Here is a 20,656-nt window from a genome sequence, read left to right as displayed (position 1 = left end):
CTCGATGCAAACCTGAGGAACCGCACCTCACCTTTCAGTTTGTCACTTTACAGCCTTCTGAACTCGACATTGAGTGGAACTATTTCAGACCACAAAGCCTGTTTTTATGGGGGCAGGGTTTTTTTTTGCATATGCTGATCTTTAACCTCATTTTTCCTGTCTTTACTCTCAGACGCGGTTATCATCATAGAATCCTACAGTGCAGAAAGAGGCCCTTTGGCCCATCGAGTGTGCACCGAACACAATCCCACCCAGGCCCTACCCCCATATCCCTACATATTATACCCACTAATCCCCTTAACCTACACATCCCTGGACACTAAGGGGCAATTTCTTAGCATGGCCAATCAATGTAACCTGCACATCTTTGGACTGTGGGAGGAAACCAGACCACCCAAAGGAAACCCACGCAGACACGAGGAGAATGTGCAAACTCCACACAGACAGTGACCCGAGCCAGGAATCGAACCCAGGACTCTGGAGCTGTGAAGCAGCACTGCTAACCACTGTGCTACTGTGCCACCCATTTTGGTGCTCACGCCAATGCTGGACAAATCTTTTGTTTTACTACAAACGTTACCACGTTCTTTGCCTTTTGTTCCATGACGTATTTTGTCAGTTACTCTCTCCTGCCCTCCAGCCTAAACTAAAGAGGAAGAGTGCGTCTGTGAGTAAAATGATGGCAGGCATCCTGAAATGGAATGAACTTGAGATTTAAATTATGCCATAGAAGTTACAAATATGTATGTTAAATCAATCCTAAGCTAATGCATTGACTCTGTCAGTACAAGCCCATTCCAGAGATTAGTTGATTTGCAATCTGCAATCCTTTGCTTCAGCTTGAATGGCTACATATCTTTGTTCCAGAAATAGACACTTGCTCGACACGTTGAGGCCCTTTACTAAAATAGGCTATTGTATAGTACAAGAATATTGAGCAGGCTATTACAACAGGAGAAACAAAGCTGTTGTTACAAGTTGTGCCTGAGAGTGATGTGCCTCTTTTCATGTTAGTCCCATCAGAGCCATCCTGACTAAATGAGTAGCAAATGAGATGCACTGGCTACAAAAAGGATTGAACAGCGAAGCATTGAAGGATTAAGAGGATTACCTGCAAGGTTAAATAACATTTCTGACCTGCCTCTTCGTACTGATGGCAAACTGGAAAGAGCCTAATTGTTCTCTCCATGTAGTTCAGGACCAGGTTTGTATGTCATGATGGTGAGGCATGGACAAAAGGTTGAAACAAAAAGGAAAGTCCATGCTTTCACTGTTCCTTTAACCTCGAGCTTCAGTGCTATTTTGTGGCACTTTATCAAATGCCTTTGAAAAAGCATTTGCGTAATTTCAACTGCATTGCTCTTGTTAATCCTCTGAGATTTCATTGAAGCATTGGTTAGACATGGAATGTCTAATGTCTGTAATTTATTAACCCATGCTCTCCAGATTGACAGTTTTGTCTTGGATTATTGTTGTAGAAGTGTGCCCATCACTGACATTAGGCTGACTGGCATGCATGTCATTAACTGGCTTAACTGTCTTCCCTTTTTTGTAATATCTGCACCTTTCCGGTTCTCTGCTGCCACTCCCAAATGTAAGGAGAAAAATTTAAAAAACTGCTGCCAAGAGAGTCTCCTCTACCTCTGCCCTTGTCTTCCCCAGCAGTGCAGAGTGCATCCAACCTGGGCCAGATGACTTTTCTATGAGCAGTGGTTAGCACTGCTGCCTCACAGCGCCAGGGACCTGAAGTCAAGGAACGCAGAAAGTTAGCATGCAGGTGCAGCAGCGCACTCGGCAGGCAAATGGCAGGTTGGCCTTTATAGCAAGGGGATTGGAGTGCAAGCATAAATCAGTCTTGCTACACTTATACAGGGTTTTGGTGAGATCACAACTGGAGTACTGTGTGCAGTTTTGGTCTCCACATTTAATTAATAATGTACTTATGCTGGAGGAAGTACAGGATTGGTCCACTAGTGATTGCTTCACTAAGGATATTTTGGCCTTGGAGGAAGTGCAGAGGAGGGTTTACTAAGCTGATGCCGGAGTTGAAGGGGTTGAGCTATGAGGAGAGGCTGAATAAACTAGGCTTGTACTCGTTAGAGTTTAGAAGAGTGAGGGGAGATCTCATTGAGACATATAAGATGATGAATGGGATGGATAGGATAGAGGTGGAGAGACTCTTCCCGCTCAGAAAGGACAGTAGGACTAGGGGGCACAGCCTCAAGATAAAGGGGGGGCGGTTTAGAACGGAGTTGAGGAAGAATTTCTTCACTCAAAGGGTGGTGAATCTCTGGAATTCTCTGCCTGTTGAAGTGGTGGAGGCTGCCTCGCTAAATATTTTTAAGAAGCGGGTTGATGGGTTTTTGATAAGAGAGGGGATCAAGGGTTATGGGGAGAGGGCGGGAATATGGAATTGAGCCACGACAGATCAGCCATGATCTTATTGAATGGCGGGGCAGGCTCGAAGGGCTAGATGGCCTACTCCTGCTCCTATTTCTTATGTTCTTATGTAAATTGGTCCCTTGGAATAAGGGAGTTGTCCTGTGATGAGAAGCTGAGTGAATTGGGCTTAATTTCTCGGGTTTAGAAGAATGAGAAGCAATCTCATTGATACCTACGCAATTCATAAGGGGCTTGATTGGATGGATGCTGAGAGATTATTTCCATCAGCCAGGTGGGACACAGTCTCAGGATATGGGGGAGATCATTTCAGACTGAGATGAGAAATTTCTATGTTCAAAGGGTCATGAATCTTTGGAATTCTTTATCCCAGAAAGTCGGGGCTTCTCCATCGTTGAATATATTTAAGGCTGGAGAAGACAAGATTTTTGGGGTCTCGGGGAATTAAAGGATATGGGTTGTGGGTGGGAAAATGGAGTTGAGGCCTAAGACCAGCCATGATCATATTCATTGATGGGGCAGGCGCAGTGGGCCACGTGGTCTACTCTTCCTCCTGTTTCTAATATTCTTTTAGGCAGAAATTATATGTTAAACATGGGTAGGTTTTTGGTTAGTCCACACTTGGGTTACTGAGCACAGTTCTGCTCTCCGAATTAGAGAGGAACGTACTGTGCGTTGGAGAAAGTAAAAAAAATTTACGAGGGCAGGATTGACAGGTTAGACTTACCTGAAATGATTGAACAGGCTGGGCCTCTTCTCTATAACAGATGGCTGAAGACCGACCTAGTGGAAGATCTTTAAGATGATAACAGGGTTTGACACAGAAAACGGAGGAAAGATGTTAGTATTTAATATGGAGTCCAAAATTAGAATCTATAAGTACAAGCCTGTTATTAATAAATACATTAAAGAATGCAGGAGAAGCATCTTTACCCAGAGATTGATTCAAACCTTCAATTCATTACCACAAGAAGTAGTTGAGACAGATAGCAAAGGTGTATTTCGGAGGAAGATAGATGTGAGCATGTAGGGAAAAGGAATAGGTAGGGTTATATGAAATGAGGCAGGGGAGGCTCGTGTGAGTGTGGACTGGCTGCATTGAATAAATTATTTCTAAGCTCTAAACTTAATGCCAAGTAGGAATTATCCACTGAACAAAACCTAATTGAAGGAAATTGGTTTTCCCCATTATCCATATTTAAAATTTGATGGAGCCCACCAAGAAATTTCCTCCTTTATGAATATTTTATTTTAAGGTGATTATGATTAAATGTGTATAAAAATGCAGATCGGTTCCTAAGTTCCATTATGATAAATGTTAGGAAGTGTGAATAAATCATGGCGTTAAATCACCATTCTGTTAAGCGTGAAGTGTTTTCAAGTAACGGGTGAACAGCTCCACTTCAGTTTGACTTGCAGTTCTGAAAGGACAAAATTGTCAGTCCTTTCCAAGATGTCCAGTTCAAACAAAATCTCCAATTAAAACATGGCTGCAGATTTTCTTCACATCAGTGACATTAGATTCAGAATGCTAAAGCAGAGAGATTAGCAGGGGAAGTACGTGAGATTATGGGGATAGGGCCTAGGTGGGATTGTTGTCAGTGCAGGCTTGATGGGCTGAATGGCCTCCTCCTCCTGCACTGTAGGGATTCTATGAATAGCAATGTTATGCATCTTCCAATTGAATCCAACCTACACTTGGAATTCTTTGTACAGTTCTGGTTACCCTATTATACAAAAGATATTATTAAACTAGAAAGAATACAGAAAAGATTTACCAGGATGCTACCGGGACTTGATGTTTTGAGTTATAAGGAGAGGCTGGATAGACTGGGAGTTTTTTCGCTGGAGCATAGGAGGCTGAGGGGTGATCTTTTAGAGGTCTATAAAATAATGAGGGGCATAGATCAACTAGAGAGTCAATATCTTTTCGGAAAGATAGGGAAGTTTAAAATGAGAGGACATGGTTTAATGTGAAAGGTCCAGAGGAGCAATTTTTTTCACACTGAGGGTGGTGAGTGTCTGGAACAAGCTGCCAGAAATAGTATTAGAGGCAGGTACAATTTTGTCTTTTAAAAACCATTTAGACAGTTATATGGGTAAGATGGGTACAGAGGGATATGGGCCAAATGCAGGCAATTGGGACTAGCTTAGGGGTTAAAAAAAGTGGCATCATGGATAAGTTGGGCTGAAGGGCCTGTTTCCATGCTGTAAACTTCTATGACTCTGTGACTAGGTGAAATTATTTAATGGACAATTTTTTACTTTGGTGATTGTGAGTTATTAGACTGGGATTGCAATTGGTCTCAGCCTGATGAGTCACCGAGATTTCAGTGAAGGGTACGGCTATTTACCATTTATATAGATGATCTGGAGGAGGGAACCGAGTGTAGGGTGTCGAAATTTGCTGATGACACCAAGATTGGTGGAACGGCAAATTGTGCGGAGGGTGTGGAGAGTCTACAGAAGGATCTAGATAGGCTGGGCGAATGGGCCAGGAAATGGCAAATGGAATTTAATGTTGGCAAGTGTGAGGTGGTCCACTTTGGTAGGAATAATGGTAGGAAGGACTATTACTTACGTGGTGAAAAACTGCAGCAGGCGACGGTGCAGAGGGACCTCGGGGTCCTTGTGCATGAGTCGCAAAAACCCAGCTTGCAGGTGCAGCAGGTGGTCAGGAAGGCGAATGGGATGCTGACCTTCATAGCGAGGGGGATTGAATATAAAAGTAGGGAGGTCTTGCTGCGGCTGTATAGGGCATTGGTGAGGCCGCAGCTGGAGTACTATGTGCAGTTTTGGGCGCCGCACTTATGCAAAGATATTTTGGCCTTGGAGGGAGTGCAGAGGAGGTTTACTAGGCTGATGTCGGAGTTGAGGGGGTTGAGCTATGAGGAGAGGCTGAATAAATTAGGCTTGTACTCGTTAGAGTTTAGAAGAATGAAGGGAGATCTCATTGAGACATGTAAGATGATGAATGGGATGGATAGGATAGAGGTGGAGAGACTCTTCCCGCTCAGAAAGGACAGTAGGACAAGGGGGCACAGCCTCAAGATAAAGGGGGGGCGGTTTAGAACGGAGTTGAGGAGGAACTTCTTCACTCAAAGGGTGGTGAATCTCTGGAATTCTCTGCCCGTTGAAGTGGTGGAGGCTGCCTTGCTAAATATTTTTAAGACGCGGGTTGATGGGTTTTTGATAAGAGAGGGGATTAAGGGTTATGGGGAGAGGGCGGGAATGTGGAACTGAGCCACGACAGATCAGCCATGATCTTATTGAATGGCGGGGCAGGCTCGAAGGGCTAGATGGCCTACTCCTGCTCCTATTTCTTATGTTCTTATGTCACCCTGAATCAACCAAGCAGGCTGCAAAGCCATGGTCTTGAATGCTAGGCTGGATAGCACAAACATTCCTAATGGAGTTGCTTCAATTCACTGATCTCCACTAATGTAATCTTACATTGCTGTGGTTCATTTCATTGCTAGTCAAAATATTGAAGCTGAATTGAATCAACATTGCTATTTTCTTGCTCGATAACAGTACAAGGACTGGGGGATACAGTTAAGGTTTACAGCAAGAGGTGCAGGGGGATTAGCAGCGAGTGGTAATGACCTGGAACTCGTTGCCTACCAGGTTATTGGGAGGAGAAACATTGAGCTCTGAAGACAATTGGATGGCCACTTAAGGGAAATAAACTAGCAGGGCTGCTGCGATAAGGGAGGAACGGACCTGACTGGACTGCTTTACAGAGAGTTAGCATGGGGCTCCATAGGTCAAATGGCCTTCTATGAATAACTTCAACTCTACTCATGTGCAGACTTCATACATTAACCATGGCTCAGTTGGTAGCATTCTGGACATACAGTGAGAAGGTCGTTGGTTCAAGTCCCACTCCAGTGACTTGAACACAAAGACTAAGCTGACACTCTTGTGCACTACTGGTGGAGTGCTACACTATGAGAGCTCCCATCTTTCAGTCGAGAAGTTAAACTGGAGCTTACTGTTGGCGCTCTGAGGAAAACTTAAAAAAATCACAGCATGATTTCAAAGAAGAGGAAAATTTCCCCCGGTATCCTGGGCAATATTTATTCCTCAAACAACAAAATTAAAATAATTATCTGGTCATATCCATAAGGATGGTCCCAATGGTGGGGGAGCCCAGAATCAGGGGTCATAGTCTGAGGATTTGGGGTAGACCATCTAGGACGGAGATGAGGAGACATTTCTTCACTCAAAGAGTGGTGATCCTGTGAAATTCATTACCACAGGAAGTAGTTGATGCCAAAACATTGATGGTATTCAAGAGGCAGCAAGATATAGTACTTGGGGCAAATGGAATCAAAGGTAAAGGGGAAAAAGCAGGATTAGGCTATTGAGTTGGACGATCAGCCATGTTCATGATGAATGGTGGAGCAGGCACGAAGGGCCAAATGGCTTCCTCCTGCTCCTATCTTTTATGTTTCTATTTATCACTTCCCTGTTTGTGGCACCTTGGGCCAAAGACTATAGAAATCATAATCATAGAAACCTTGCCGTACAGGAAGAGGCCATTTGGCCCATCATGTCAGCACCGTCAACAATCCAACCCATGCCTTATCTGCGTAATCCTACATATTTACCCCACTAATTCCTTTAACCTATGCGTCCCAGAACAGTAAGGGGCAATTTAGCATGACCAGTCTTCCTAACCCACACATCTTTGGACTGTTGAGAGGAAACTGGATCACCCAGAGGAAACCCACGCAGATATGGGAAGAATGTGCAAACTCCACACAGGTAGTGACCCAAGCTGGGAATCGAACCTGGGTCCCTGGATCTGTGACGCAGCAGTGCTAACCAATGTGCCGCCCTATGAGGACCAATGTCCAATAGACTGTGAGCGAAATGGCTGCAGTATTTCGTACATTAGAACAATAATCACACTTCAAAAGTACTGAGTTGGCTGTAACTTTGGAATGAGCTAAGGTCATGAGAAAAGCTATAGAAATGCAAGCTTTTTTTGTAATGGTGTATTGAATGTCATTCAGAATGCTAACAAGCTGGATTGAGGAAAGAAGTTGAAGCATGAGATATTTTGAAAGATGAGTAAAAATAGTAAATCGAACACATTTTTTACGAGTTGTTATTTACCATGTTAAGTTATACTAACAAAATGCCTAACTTAATTTTTTAAGAACAAAGTATCACCTTTGAAAACTTCTAAATCTAATTCATTGTAATGCACACTTGGCCTGCTAACTTCTATTAATACCAAAATTCCCTCCAATGAGAAGTTGATAATTATACGTAGGTTATATTGGATGCCAAATATTTGATGTAGGAAAATTTAACATATAGATTTACACCAGAGTTATGAAAGGGTTAGGGGCATTTTGTTAAATATTTTATGCCTCCAATCTCTTGATTTAATACGTTTCTGAATAGAAATCTTGAGGCTGTATCTGATATTCAAATTCCTGCAGGCTTACTGCTGAAAAGTAACTCAATCTAGATGCTTCATTAATCTGCAGACTCGAAGGAAACTATTCTTGAAATTAATTATCATGGACAGATATGCTGCAGCAGAACTAACAGCCTCTGGCTTCTCCTTCCAGAAGTGAACTATTGCACTAGACATAGCGAACACGGGTTGTACACAGAACAGGAAAAGTTGAGATTTGTCAGTTGACATGGCTTTTTTTTTGCCCCTAGCCTCACGATTGTGACATTTATTATGGAGAACTGATAACTTTTATTAAGATTTGAATTCCAATTCCCAGTGACAGATTCAAAGGATCACATAAAGATTTCACTTTTTAAGACTTTCATTGTAACAAATGAAGATCAACATTGATTAAACAATACTTAGTAGGCCAACCAATACACTAAACTATAGAAAAGGTAATCCCCTCTTAACTTTCTAACATGACTGGAACCTCACATTATGCTTGTAAGTTATACTGCGCTCTACAGAATGATGGCCTTTACAAAGCGAGTCCAAAGTCACTCTGCTTCTAGCAGGCTTGCTTCTCTCTATTTCACTGATCGTTACATACAGTGTCCATAGAAAATAATTTCCCTCCATGTTCTGAGTACCCCCAAGCCGACTTCCAACTGAATGGTCTTTTCCAGTGGCTCCTTCTCCTGACCTCACCAGGGCGATTCTTCCAGTATCCTTATATCTCCATCTCTCCCCCTCTCTTTGACTGGGGAACGAGCTCCCACTCACATTCTGCCCGTATGATCTCTGAAGCAAGAACAGCTGCTCTTTCCTTTGTGTTCAGGCGTGAATTGTAGTCACTTGAGTTTCAGTAGGACTTGCCCTGGGCCCTCTAAGTCACATAGGGTTACCATCAAGGAGAACTAGGAGGAGGTCAAATACTCCTCCCCATTTCTCTATTTTGCCTTGAGTTAAAGAAGACAGTTAGCGTAACTGGCTAATAAAATCTCGCATTTATAATCACTTGAGTATGTTCTGGCAAGTTTTCTTCCCTCCCCCAGCCCTTTAGGTTTTGGCGCTTACTGCACCAATTGATCTTTTGTTGTTGCACAAACAGTATGTTGTCAAGTTATTTAACTGTGGGAGATATTGCAGTTGAGCCTGATGGTGTCCTCATCCAGGGTCCGTATCCAGCATCCAGCCTGGATCACTGGATCACGTTTACCCCTTTTCACTCGGCGTGCCTCACAGCGCAAAAAGACCCGGGTTCAATTCCAGCCTCAGGTCACTGTCTGTGTGGCGTTCGCATGTTCTCGCTGTGTCTACGTGCGTTTTCTCCGAGTGCTCCGGTTTCCTCCCATACTCCAAAGATGTGCCGGTTAGGTTGATCGGCTATGATAAATTGACCCTAGTGTCAGGGGATTAGCAAGGTAAATATGGGGGGGTTGCAGGAATAGGACCTAGGGTGGGATTGTGGTTGGTGCAGACTCGAAGTGCCGATTGGCCTCCTTCTGCACTGTAGGGGTTCCATGATTCCACACAGCACATAAACAAAACATGACAGATGCTGGAAATCTGAAATAAAAAACAAGAAGTTCTCAAAAGGCCAAGCAGCATCTGTGGATGGAAACCGTGCTAACGGTTTCAGTCAAGTGACCTTTCATCAGAGACCAATTATAGAATCCTATTTCTGCACTGTGGGAGCAGCAAACTCATCCCAGATTGGGATTGAACCTGGGACGTTTGGCTTGTGTGGCTTGGCAGTCATGTGAGAAAGCCCACTGTAATGGTAAGAGATGCATTTTCCCCTGTCCTGGTTTGATGTGAATTCAGTCTGATTTATTATCATTATTGCAGTTTATTTTGATGTATTAAATTTTGAATTCACTTTTCTTTAATTCAGTTGGTACAGTGACAACTTTTATTATATAGTGCCTATAACGTAATAAAACACCCCAAGGCATATTGCAAGAGTGTTATTGGGCAAAATTTGACATTGAGCTCCATAAGACAGTTGAATAAAAGTTCGGTCAAAGAGAAATTTTAACAACGTTTTGTAGGAAGGGTAGAGAGATGCAGAGAGGGCCTGAGGCAATTAAGATACACAATGTCCACAAGGAAGCAAAGAACATTTTGGATGGGCCAGGGGACAAACTTCTACACTCATTAGTGGCACAGGGAGGAGGAGAGGATATTCTGTCTTCTGGAGCTTTGTGCCACACCATGCCGCCTTGATTAGATGTTACTCAAGCTGAGCTGCTGCTTTATCTCTTACCTTCTGAAACAATGCTCGTCGCTGTTACGCTCAAAGAAAACTGCCTGCTGTCTGTCCAAATGATCTTTTCTTGAATATATGGGCCACAACACAGACCACGGTTAACTGAAGTTGGCAGCTTCAGGAGGGCATTCGCATATCCCGTAGAATTGGGCAGATAGAAGTTGGATGGAATGTACTGCAGAGAGAACAGTGAGTGAAAAAGAAATGGACACAGTTTGAATTTTAGGTTCCTCTATAAATGGGAAAATAATTTGATAGTAATTGCTATGTCAGTGACATATTTAGCACACAAAAGCATTTCAGGGAACTTCGACAAAAGCGTAATCAATAAGTGAACTAGCCAAAGAAGAGGGTGTTGGAATCCTTGATGGGTTTGGTGGATAAAGCAAATGGGTAATCCCAAATGTATACAAATCATTGGTTAGGCAGCTGTCAGAATAGGGTGTCCTGAATAGGGTGTGAAGCCTGCTTTAGGAAGGACCTCAAGATCATGAAAAGAGTGCAGGAGAGATTCATAAAAGATGAGACAGCAGAAAAACTGTGGACTCTTCAACTGAACAGAGAAGGCCAAGGAGGAAATCTGGTCAAGATGTTGAAAGAGTATGACCTGTTTTGATGGGTGGGGGGGGAGAGGGATGGGCAAATACGTTTTCCACCATGAAGCACAATCCATGTAAGCTGTCAAGGAGAAAGTGGGTAAGTATTTCAGGAAAAATAAAAAGGGAAGTAGTGGGATGAGGGAGAACTGAATGATTAGCTTCAGAGAGCTGGCACAAATGTGACGGACCAGTTGACCATCTATGCTGTAGCGACCTATGATATATTAGCGTTTTATAGTTCATAATGTAGTGCTAATTAATTTTGCAGGCACTCTATAAATGGCTTTTCATTGTTTCAACATCATTATTTTATCTTTGGGATCGATGCCTTTCCCTGTGTTTTGAGATCCACATATTCTTTTCCATCCCCTCTGGCAGGTTTTCATTCAGATCGTTTTTGACTCCCCATTGTATGAAGTGTGGTGACTAGGAGATTTTCACAGTGACTTCTTGCAGTGTTAATATAAGCCTACTTGTGACACTGATAAATAAACTTTAAGATTGACATTCCCTCTCCTCCAAATGAGACTCCTTGGACCTTTGCCAATGTTTGGGATGACCTGGCATCGTGAAAGTGGTTGTTTGCCACAACTGATGCAGTTGTCCACATGTTTCTGGGCGCTACTGAGTCTGTGCCAAGGCTGCAATCCCTGAAGCACTTGCATTACGTACTGATCTTGTATATTTTCCTAAACTGCGCTGTCATCTCAGGAAAGATAAGAGAACTGGAAGACAGGCACTGAAGGGAGTGTCCTGAGGATTCCTTGTAGAGTTAGCACAGATCACAGCCCCAGCTCCTGCAGTCGCAGTTCCAGAGGGGCTGAGCTCTGTATAAAACAGACTGGCTTACCTTCCAGCCTCCACAAGCAGCAGCAGTACCCAGGGTTGAGGCTGTCATAGAATCCCTACTGTGCAGAAGGAGGCCATTCGGCCCATCGAGTCTGCACCAACACTTTGACCGGACATCTTACCCAGGACCTATCCCCGTAACCCCACACATTTACCCCTCTGATTATCCTAACCTCTACATCTTCGGACACTAAAGATAATTTACCATGGCCAATCCACCTAACCTGCACACCTTTGGAGCGTGGAAGAAACCCATACAGACATGCAGAGATCATGCAAACTCCACACAGCCAGTCACTCAAGACTGGAATCAAACCCAAGTCCCTGATGCTGTGAGGCAGCAGTGATAACCACCATGCTGCCTCTTTTCGTCTGTGGGCAGGCTGAGCATTGGCATTGTGGCACAGTGGTTAGCACTGCTGCCTCACAGCGCCAGCAATCTGAGTTCGATTCTCGGCATGGGTGTCTGTGTGGATTTTGCATTTTCTCCCCCTGTCTGATTGGGTTTCTTCCGGGTGCTCCAGTTTCCTCCTACAGTCCGAAAGAAGTGCTGGCTAGGTGCATTGGCCATGCTAAATTCTCCCATAGTATACCCAAACGCGCGGGAGTGTGGCGACTAGGGGATTTTCACAGTGACTTAATTGCAGTGTTAATATAAGCCTACTTGTGAATAAACTTCAAGATTGACATTCCTGCTCTCCCAAATGAGACTCCATGGATCTTTGCCAATGTTTGGGATGATCTGGCATAGTGAATGATTGTTTGCCACAACTGACGCAGTCGTCCACTTGTTTCTGGGCACTACTGAGTCTGTCTCCATGATGAGAAATAACAAGCAGCAGTGGACTTCAAGAAACCATTGTGTGATGGGATTTTCTGATTTGACTGGTGTGTGCGTGCACGTGTGTGTGTGTGTGTGTGTGTGTGTGTATACGCGCACATGCATGCAGTGCTACCAGTAGAGCTTGCAAACAATGACCTTGCCAGGTATTCACAAGTTGATGGTGGTTTCTGATCAATGTTGAATTGTGTGAGTTTTTACAGTTGCATATATCTTGTATTACTGCCGTTTTTATGGATTCACTGCCAAGAGTTGTGATCTTCTTCTTTTCAGTTGCCAGTTTAATACTGGCAGGTGAATGCAGAAAGTTGAGTCACACATCACCATTTAATTAGGTAATGTAATGAAACATGTATTGAGGTTTTTAAGGGTCTACATGTCCTTGATGCGATTCCACTTGGTAGTCATGGCTACTTCACTTTATCGTTTATGAATGGACAAATCCTATTATCTGAGCTATCAGAGCCTGAACTGCAACCTGAAGTCCATTGGGAAAGCAAGATAATGATTTATTATGTTAGAGTCTGTTTGAAAGTATTTTTAACCAAGTGTTTTGATTTCCTATTTGCTTTTAGTGACGCACGTTATTGTTCCCGCTAACCACGCTCTCTCTACCATGGAATGTTTGATGGGGATCATCTCTGGCTGCTGGCTTGTGGATTTTGAATGTAAGTAGACCATTAGATTAAAATAATTGCACTCTTAATTTGCATCAATACTGAGCTATTAATTGGAACAGCAAGGCCAGAGATTACGCAGGGATACTTGAATATGTTGATACTTCGATATTGGGTCAAATTTTAAGAACACTTGTAGTAAATCATTTGCGCTTTAGGAGAATTAACAAATCATGCTTTTCCTACTTTAGCACCTACCTGCTGCCTGTTGTTCACTGTGAAATAACCCAAATTCCTCACACTTATCTGCATGATTTTGTGATGCCTTTGGCCAGGTTCTAATCTGTACTTCTATTTCACCTGTAACTGCTGTGCTTGAGACAGAACCTATGCTGAGCAGATAACAAAGAATGGCTTTTTTTTTATTGAATTGAACTTGTGCTAGTTTCTTATTTAAAGACCAACTCTTGCTTATCATTTTCAGTTTTCTCATCTAAGCTCCTGGATATGATTCTGAGTCTGCTAGCAGCCCTTCAGTGTCTTGCTCAAGTTGGCCATTCTTCGTTTGTGACCCGAGATATGCTGTTTGGCTGCGGAAGCCATCATGGCTATAGTTCTTCCTGTCATCCACAATAGAAAAGACTCTGTTTTTGGCATGGGTCGCTGGAAAGCAATCGACATGGACTAGTTCTGACAGTTTCTTTTTTAACCCCACGAGTGCAGTTGAGGCCAATTATGGTGCCAGTTGTAATGATGCGCTTGTTAAGTCAGCACAAATGAGGAATTAGAGCAGCGTTTCTGCTCCGTTTGGCCTAATGATGCACTTAACTCTCTTAAACGACCAAGAACCACTGCACACTTTCCATTGCAGGCTTTGAGGCACAAGGCAAATTTATATTCAAGTTGCTCCTTGGAAAACTATACAAAATAAATTGTGGAGGTGAAAAATCTAGGATTTATGCCACATTAGATGTTAGTGGGTGGCACAGTGGTTAGCACTGCTGCCTCACAGCACCAGGGACCAGGGTTCGATTCCCAGCTTGGGTCATTGCCTGAGCCGAGTCTGCACTTTCTCCCAGTGTCTTTCTTCTGGGTGCTCCAGTTTCCTCCCATAGTCTGAAAGACGCTCTGGTTAGGTGCATTGGCCATGCTAAATTCTCCCTCAGTGTACCAGAACAGGTGCCAGAGTTGGCAACTGGGGGATTTTCACAGTAGCATCATTGCGGTGTTGATGTAAGCCTACTTGTGACACTGATAAATGAACTTAAACTTAGCTTAGAGATGGGATCTGCACCTGTTAAACCTCTGAGCACAAATGATTAAAATCAGCGGAGCAGGTGGCAGCATGTAGGAAGGCAAGGAGTTCCCTGCAGAGGATTCACATGCAGATTTTGCTGGGGAAGCCAATAGAAGAATCCTGATGGGTAAGAAAATTGAAAGCTTGCTGCATTGGGAGACTAGCCAGAAAGCCTGCATCAATGTCCGGGAACGTGTAGAGGCCCAGAGCCAACTTGGCACAGAGATTTCCACTGACTTTGGTGCCCATCCTTTCGGCTTGAAAATGGTAGCCAACTTGTTGCATACTTGTGAACCCAATCATGATACAGACTGGGGTAGCCAATGTCACAGCTTCTGTTGCAGCACAAGCAGCCACAGTGTCGGAATGCTGCAGCGAAAGCTCAGACTGCTGCCATTCAAGCTGGGAGTGCTGCCTCGATGGCTGTGGATTTCAGTGCAGAAAGAGGATTGCAGGATCTCGTAGCAGTCCAATAATCAGTCCTCTAACCCATTAATGGGATTGCCTCTTCAGGGAAGTGGCAGTAGCCCTGTGGAGTATGAACCTGCTGTTCTTTCTCAGGGTAACAGCATATGTGCTCCCACTACCAGCACCCTTGTTGTTGTCCGTCAGCCACATAGTCCAGGCTGCTGCTGCCTTGGTCAAGAGCTACTGGACTGTGTCCTCCAAGGCCATATGTAGCCTCCTGCCATGTAAGTCAGTATATTTCTACCAGCCACGCTGTAGCCACTGAAGGTAGCTCTGCATAGGAACACTGAGGGGGAAGGGCACCCAAAAGACGAGGCCTATGGGGTCCACAGAGACGACCAGCTGACTTTGGTATACAATATGGCATAATTGTGGTGTTAAGTTTAGTGTTTATTTTGAGGTGGTTTTTCCATTGCAGCCAGCTGGCTGCTATAGTGATGGTCAATACTAGGGGGAGGGTAAAGTATGAAACTTTTGGTGAATGGGGCTTTGAGATTACAGTTACTGGTGTCACACTGGTTAGTTCATTATTGTCAACCCAACAGAAAAGAGCTGTCCACGTTGCTTCCTCTTCTTCCTCAGCTGCTCACCATATGACTGATGACAAAGAGTGTCTCCTCCTGGTGAGGTTGTGCAGCATGCAGCAGACCATGCTGAACCTTGACCCTTGCTCTACTGAATACAGCAGGCCTTCCTGGGCCATAACAATGTTGTTTCAGCAAGGCAGTGGTTTGTGCTATCATATTTCATGTGGCTTTCATTGTAAACGTGCCGTGCGCTAGTCAGCACCTTTGTTGTTCAGTAACCATCCTTTGGCATCATTACTCCTTCTGGATGCTGTGCATTGACCTACATGATTCACAGCGTTCAGTCTCATACCAGCTGGATGCTCAGCAAATGGGAGCCTTTTCACTCCTGGTATAGCACAGAGTTGGCATGCTAGAGATATTGAGGCAACTGTAGTCAGTGGCACCCTCCACTGTGGGAATTTAAGTTTTAACGTTTAAAGTTTATTTATTAGTGTCACAAGTAGGCTTATATTAGCATTGCAATGAAGTTACTGTGAAAATCCCCTAGTTGCCACACTCCAGCACCTGTTCAGGTATACAGGGAGAATTTAGCATGGCCAATGCACCAGACCAGCACGTCTTTTGGGCTGTGGGAGGAAACCCATGCAGACACAGGGAGAACGTGCAGACTCTGCACAGACAGTAACTCAAGTTGGGAATCGAACCCAGGTTCCTGGCACTGTGAGGCCGCAGTGCTAACTGTACCATCCACATATTCCTATCATCCTATTGAAGTCATGGGCTTGCTCATAGCACGAGAGACTGAAAATATTCAATTCTCTGGAGCAAAATAACCTCCCTGTGCCAAGTTGATACTGAGTTCATATGGAGATTTGGAAAGTTTAAAGAGATAAGACAAGTAGAGTAGCAATAGCAATGCAGGTATTGGTAACCAGAATGTGACAGGAAGGAGCAGAGCAGATAAACATGAATGCACAAGAAAACATAGCCAGAGTTGGGAAACTTAACAGATGGAGGAGAGTGTGGGTGACAGGAGATGTAGAAATCCAAAGATAAAAGTTGAGTCAGTAGGAAAGTGTGTCAGTGTGGATAAGGAATATCTGAGTGGGACAGGAAGGGACAGAGAGTTTAACAGTAAGTGCATCAGAAAGTTAGGTCCATGTAGTAGAGCTTAATTCAGAAATAAAATTGAGATCACTTCATCTGAGAATGAGTGGGATATCTAAATAAGGCAACAATACAAATAAAGATAAATAGCTTTGATTTAATCGCCATTACAGAGACATGTTACGAAGGTGATCAAGCTTGAGAAATAATTACTCCAGACTACACAACATTTTGAAAAGACATGCAGAACGGAAAAGGAGTAGCCTTGATGGTAAAAGATGACATGAGAACAGATGCGAGAAAGGATCTTAACTCAGCAACTCAGGCAGCAGCATCATTATGGATTGTGAATAGGAACAGAAAATGCTGGAGGAGTCTTTTTAGACCCTCAGCAGCAGTTAAACTATTGGACAGAGCATTAAATAATTGATTATTAGAGCTTGTGACTAATATTGTGGGAGACTTCAGTCTTCACAGATTAGACCACTCACAGTGGTTTGGAAGATCAGTTTAGAATCCATAGAAGAATCCCTACAGAAAAAAGCCATACAGCCTATCAAGGCTGCACCAACTCTCCCAAAGAGTACCCCACCCAGACTCTCCCCTTTGCCCTATCCCACCCTCCCACCTAACTGTGGGAGGAAACAGAGCGCCCAGAGGAAACCCACACAGACACAGAGAGAATGTGCAAACTCCACAAGGCTGGAATTAAACCCAGGTCCCTGGTGTTGTGAGGCAGCAGTGCTAACCACTGTGCCACCTTTGCAGAATACTTTTGTGACAGTTTCCTGGAACACTGTTGTATAATCAACTAGGGATAAAGCTATTTTAGATCTGGTACTGTGCAATGAGGCAGGGTTAATTAGTAAGTCATTGTAAAAGATCATTTGGAAAATGATTATATTCCGATTTAATTCCATGTTAAATTTGAAGATGATATCCTCCAATCACAAATAAAAATCTTAAATAAATCCAGCTATGAGGGGAGAGCTGGCTAAGGTTGATTGGATAAGTAGACGAAAAAGTATTATGGTAAATAGTGTGCAATATTAAAGTAGCAATTCGAAACATTCACTGAATATACATTCCATTAAAAAAACAAAGATTCATTCGTGCTTTAACAAGGAGGTAAAGGCTAGTATTAGATTAAAAGAATAGATTTGTAATTTCATAAAATTGGTACTTAATCTTAGGATTGGGAATGTTTACAAACCAGCAGAGGGCTACCAAAAAGTTGACATTAAGGGAAAAAGTAGAATGAGAATAAACAAGCCAGAAGTATAAAACTTGTTGCCCTCTCATATAAAATTTATAATCTTTTATAAATGCATAATAAGTATGTGTGTGGGTAAAGCAACTATTGGTCTCTTAGAATTGAAGTTAAAATTTATTTATTAGTCACAAGTAAGGCTTTCATTAACATGGCAATGAAGTTGCTATGAAATTCCCCTAGTTGCCATTTGTTCGGGTCAATGCACCTAACCAGCACCATCTTTCAGATTGGGAGGAAACTGGAGCATCTGGAGGAAACCAACACAGACATGGAGAGAACATACAAACTCCACACAGACATGACCCAAACTGGAAATTGAACTAGGTCCCTGATGCTGTGAGGCAACAGTGCTAACCACTGTGCCACCCAGAGTAGAGTATCATAGAGAATGAGGTGAGCAGAGACATTGAACAAATATTTTGTGTCTGTCTTCAAAGTGGAAGACATATGCCATATATCAGATATGGAGAATGGACAGAGGATTATTTAGTCGGGAAGGAAGAATAGGGATAAATGTAGCATTTTTAAGTTGGCAGGCTTTAGCAAGTGGAATGCCACCCAGCCCTGGGACCTCAGCTATTTGCAATCTATATTAACGACTTGGACTAAGAGAAAGAGTGTAATGTATCCAAACTTGTTGACAGTATAAAGCTATCTAGGCATGCAAGCTATGAGGAGGACACCAAGAGGCTGCAGAAAGATATAAACAGGTTAAGTGAGATGGCAGCAAGTTTGCAGGTGGAGTATAAAAAACAAGAAAGTGTGAGGTTATTCATTGTGGTCATCAGAATAGAAAAGCAGAATACTTTTTAAAAAGATATGAAACTTGTAACTGATGATGTCCAGAGGGACTTGGGTGGACTCAAACAAGGGCCACAAGAAGATAGCGTGCATGTATGGCAAGCAATGAAAAAAACTAATGGCATGTTGGTCTTTACTGCACCGATTGAGGGGCAGGGGGATTGGGCTACAAGAATAAACAAGTCTTACTATAATTGTATGGGACTTGGGGGAGACCCCAGCTGGAATACAGTGCAATTTTGGTCTCCACATTGTGGGAAGGATATACTTACAATGGAGGTTCATTAAATTGGCCCTGGGAGTGAAATGGTTGACCTATTGACCTACAGCGAGTTCAGAATGTGGAGAAGCGATCTCATTGAATTATTCACAATTATGAAGGGGCCTTGACAAGGTAGATACTGGGACATAGTTTCCCTTTGCTTTGATAATCCAGATTGGGAGGGGGATCACAGTTTCAGCATATGGGGCCAATCACTTGGGACTGAGATGAGGAGAAATTCCTTCATCTAAAAGACTGTGAATCTTTGGGACCTTCTACCTCAGAGGGCTGTGGATTCTCAATTGTTGAATACATTGAAGTTAGGGTTAGACAGAATTTTGGTGTCTTGGGAAATCAAAGGATTTGAGGAATGGGCAGGAAGGTGGAGTTGAAGCCTTGATCATCATCTTGAATTGAGGAATTCTCCTGCTCTTATATCTTGAATTCTTATGCAATAGTGGGTGGTAACCTGAAAAATATTGCAAATATCTCCAGCCTGGAAGATGCCAGGCACGTAAAAGTTCTTGGCCTAGCCAGTGGCACCACATCCCAGAGTGACATGGTGGCACAGTGATTAGCACTGTGCTTCACAACGCCAGGGACCTGAGTTCGATTCCAGGCTTTGGGTCACTGTCTGTGCAGAGTCTGCATGTTCTCCCCTGGGTCTGCATGCGTTTATTCTGGGTGATCCGGTTATCTCCCACTGTGCAAACATGTACTGGGTAGGTGCATTGCCCATGCTAAATTCTCCCTCGGTGTACCTGAGCAGGCTTGGGAGTGTGGCAACTAGGGGATTTTCACAGTAGCCTCACCACAATGTTAACGTAAGCCTACTTGTGACACTAATAAATAAGCTAAGCTAATCTTAAAATTGTCAGCTATGTGGCCCTTGATGTGTGCTCTGAGCTTTTAGTTGTGGCTGCAGCAGGTAACAGATCTCAATGAGGATGTCCTTACTGAACAAGAGACACCTCACACTTGTTTCTCACTGGGTTCAGATAGAAGAATTGCTCCCCGGATACTCTGGGCGAGTACTCTCCAACTTTTCCTCCACCTGCCTCTCTTAGCAACTTGTCCTCTCTATTCATTCTTTAAACTATGCTGTATTCCAACAGGAATGCCGATGAGTGCACCCATATCTGGGTGCAACTGCTTAGTGCAGAAGCCTTGAAGTCAGCAAAAGGTCCTTCAGCATCTGTCGCGCCATTCTCTAAGTTTTTGCAGCTTGAAACAACCATACAGAAAGCACCAAACACTTACCGAAGATTGTAAGCTCCCTTCAAATAGTGCTGCTGGCTGTTCCTGCCTACTGTTGAAGGCATGGGTTAGATGTGCAAGGTTAAGAGAGGCATTAGTTGAAGTGTTGAGACCAAATCAATCCATGTTATTGATTCCGTAATCTGCATGCGCTGCATATGTTCAGCGGACATTGACTGCACGGACTAGCATCCACACACACACACACACACACACACACACACACACAGCATCTGCCCCACAAATGGGCACTTGCACTGCCTGTGCTCTTTTCAGCACTCAGAAAAACATGCGCTAATGAACCTAAATTTCCCACCCTTTTGTGGAATTACTGTTTCACTGGCAGGACGTGATTAAGTATCTGTGTCTGTTGTGACTGTGGAAGGAGAAATAATAGATTAGAATAATAAATTGCCAGGTTATATTAAGTGTTTGATGTTCAGTCATCTGGGCCATTGTGTATGCATTTGCAACAATCCCTCCGCTACTTTTAGACTTAGAACTGCTGTACTATTTCTTATTGATTTTCTCTTTGATTTTTTTTTTCTACGCAAGTGGCATTGGCCTTTGACAAATGAAACTGCACGCTTGGCAGTGGAGAAAAAGAATCTTTGAATTTTGCAGCATCAGTAGTTTTGGTCCCCCTCCAGTTGCCAAAGGGAAT

The 20,656-nt window shown here is 43.3% G+C and overlaps 1 protein-coding gene across 2 annotated transcripts in view; it reads left to right on the top strand.

The window, feature by feature from the left end:
* LOC145349912 (BRCA1-associated RING domain protein 1-like) overlaps positions 1-20,656 on the top strand; it is a 194,223-nt gene that overhangs the window by 140,769 nt on the left and 32,798 nt on the right. For both annotated transcript variants that reach the window (XM_080198578.1, XM_080198579.1), the window contains one exon: positions 12,956-13,048. In XM_080198578.1, the coding sequence (XP_080054704.1) occupies positions 12,956-13,048 (93 nt within the window). The remainder of the gene's footprint in view (positions 1-12,955; positions 13,049-20,656) is intronic.

Source organism: Carcharhinus amblyrhynchos, chromosome 11 (genome assembly GCF_965287045.1).
Source record: "Carcharhinus amblyrhynchos chromosome 11, sCarAmb.v2.hapA, whole genome shotgun sequence".
Lineage (NCBI taxonomy): Eukaryota > Metazoa > Chordata > Chondrichthyes > Carcharhiniformes > Carcharhinidae > Carcharhinus > Carcharhinus amblyrhynchos.
This window is presented reverse-complemented; position numbering and strand designations above follow the sequence as displayed.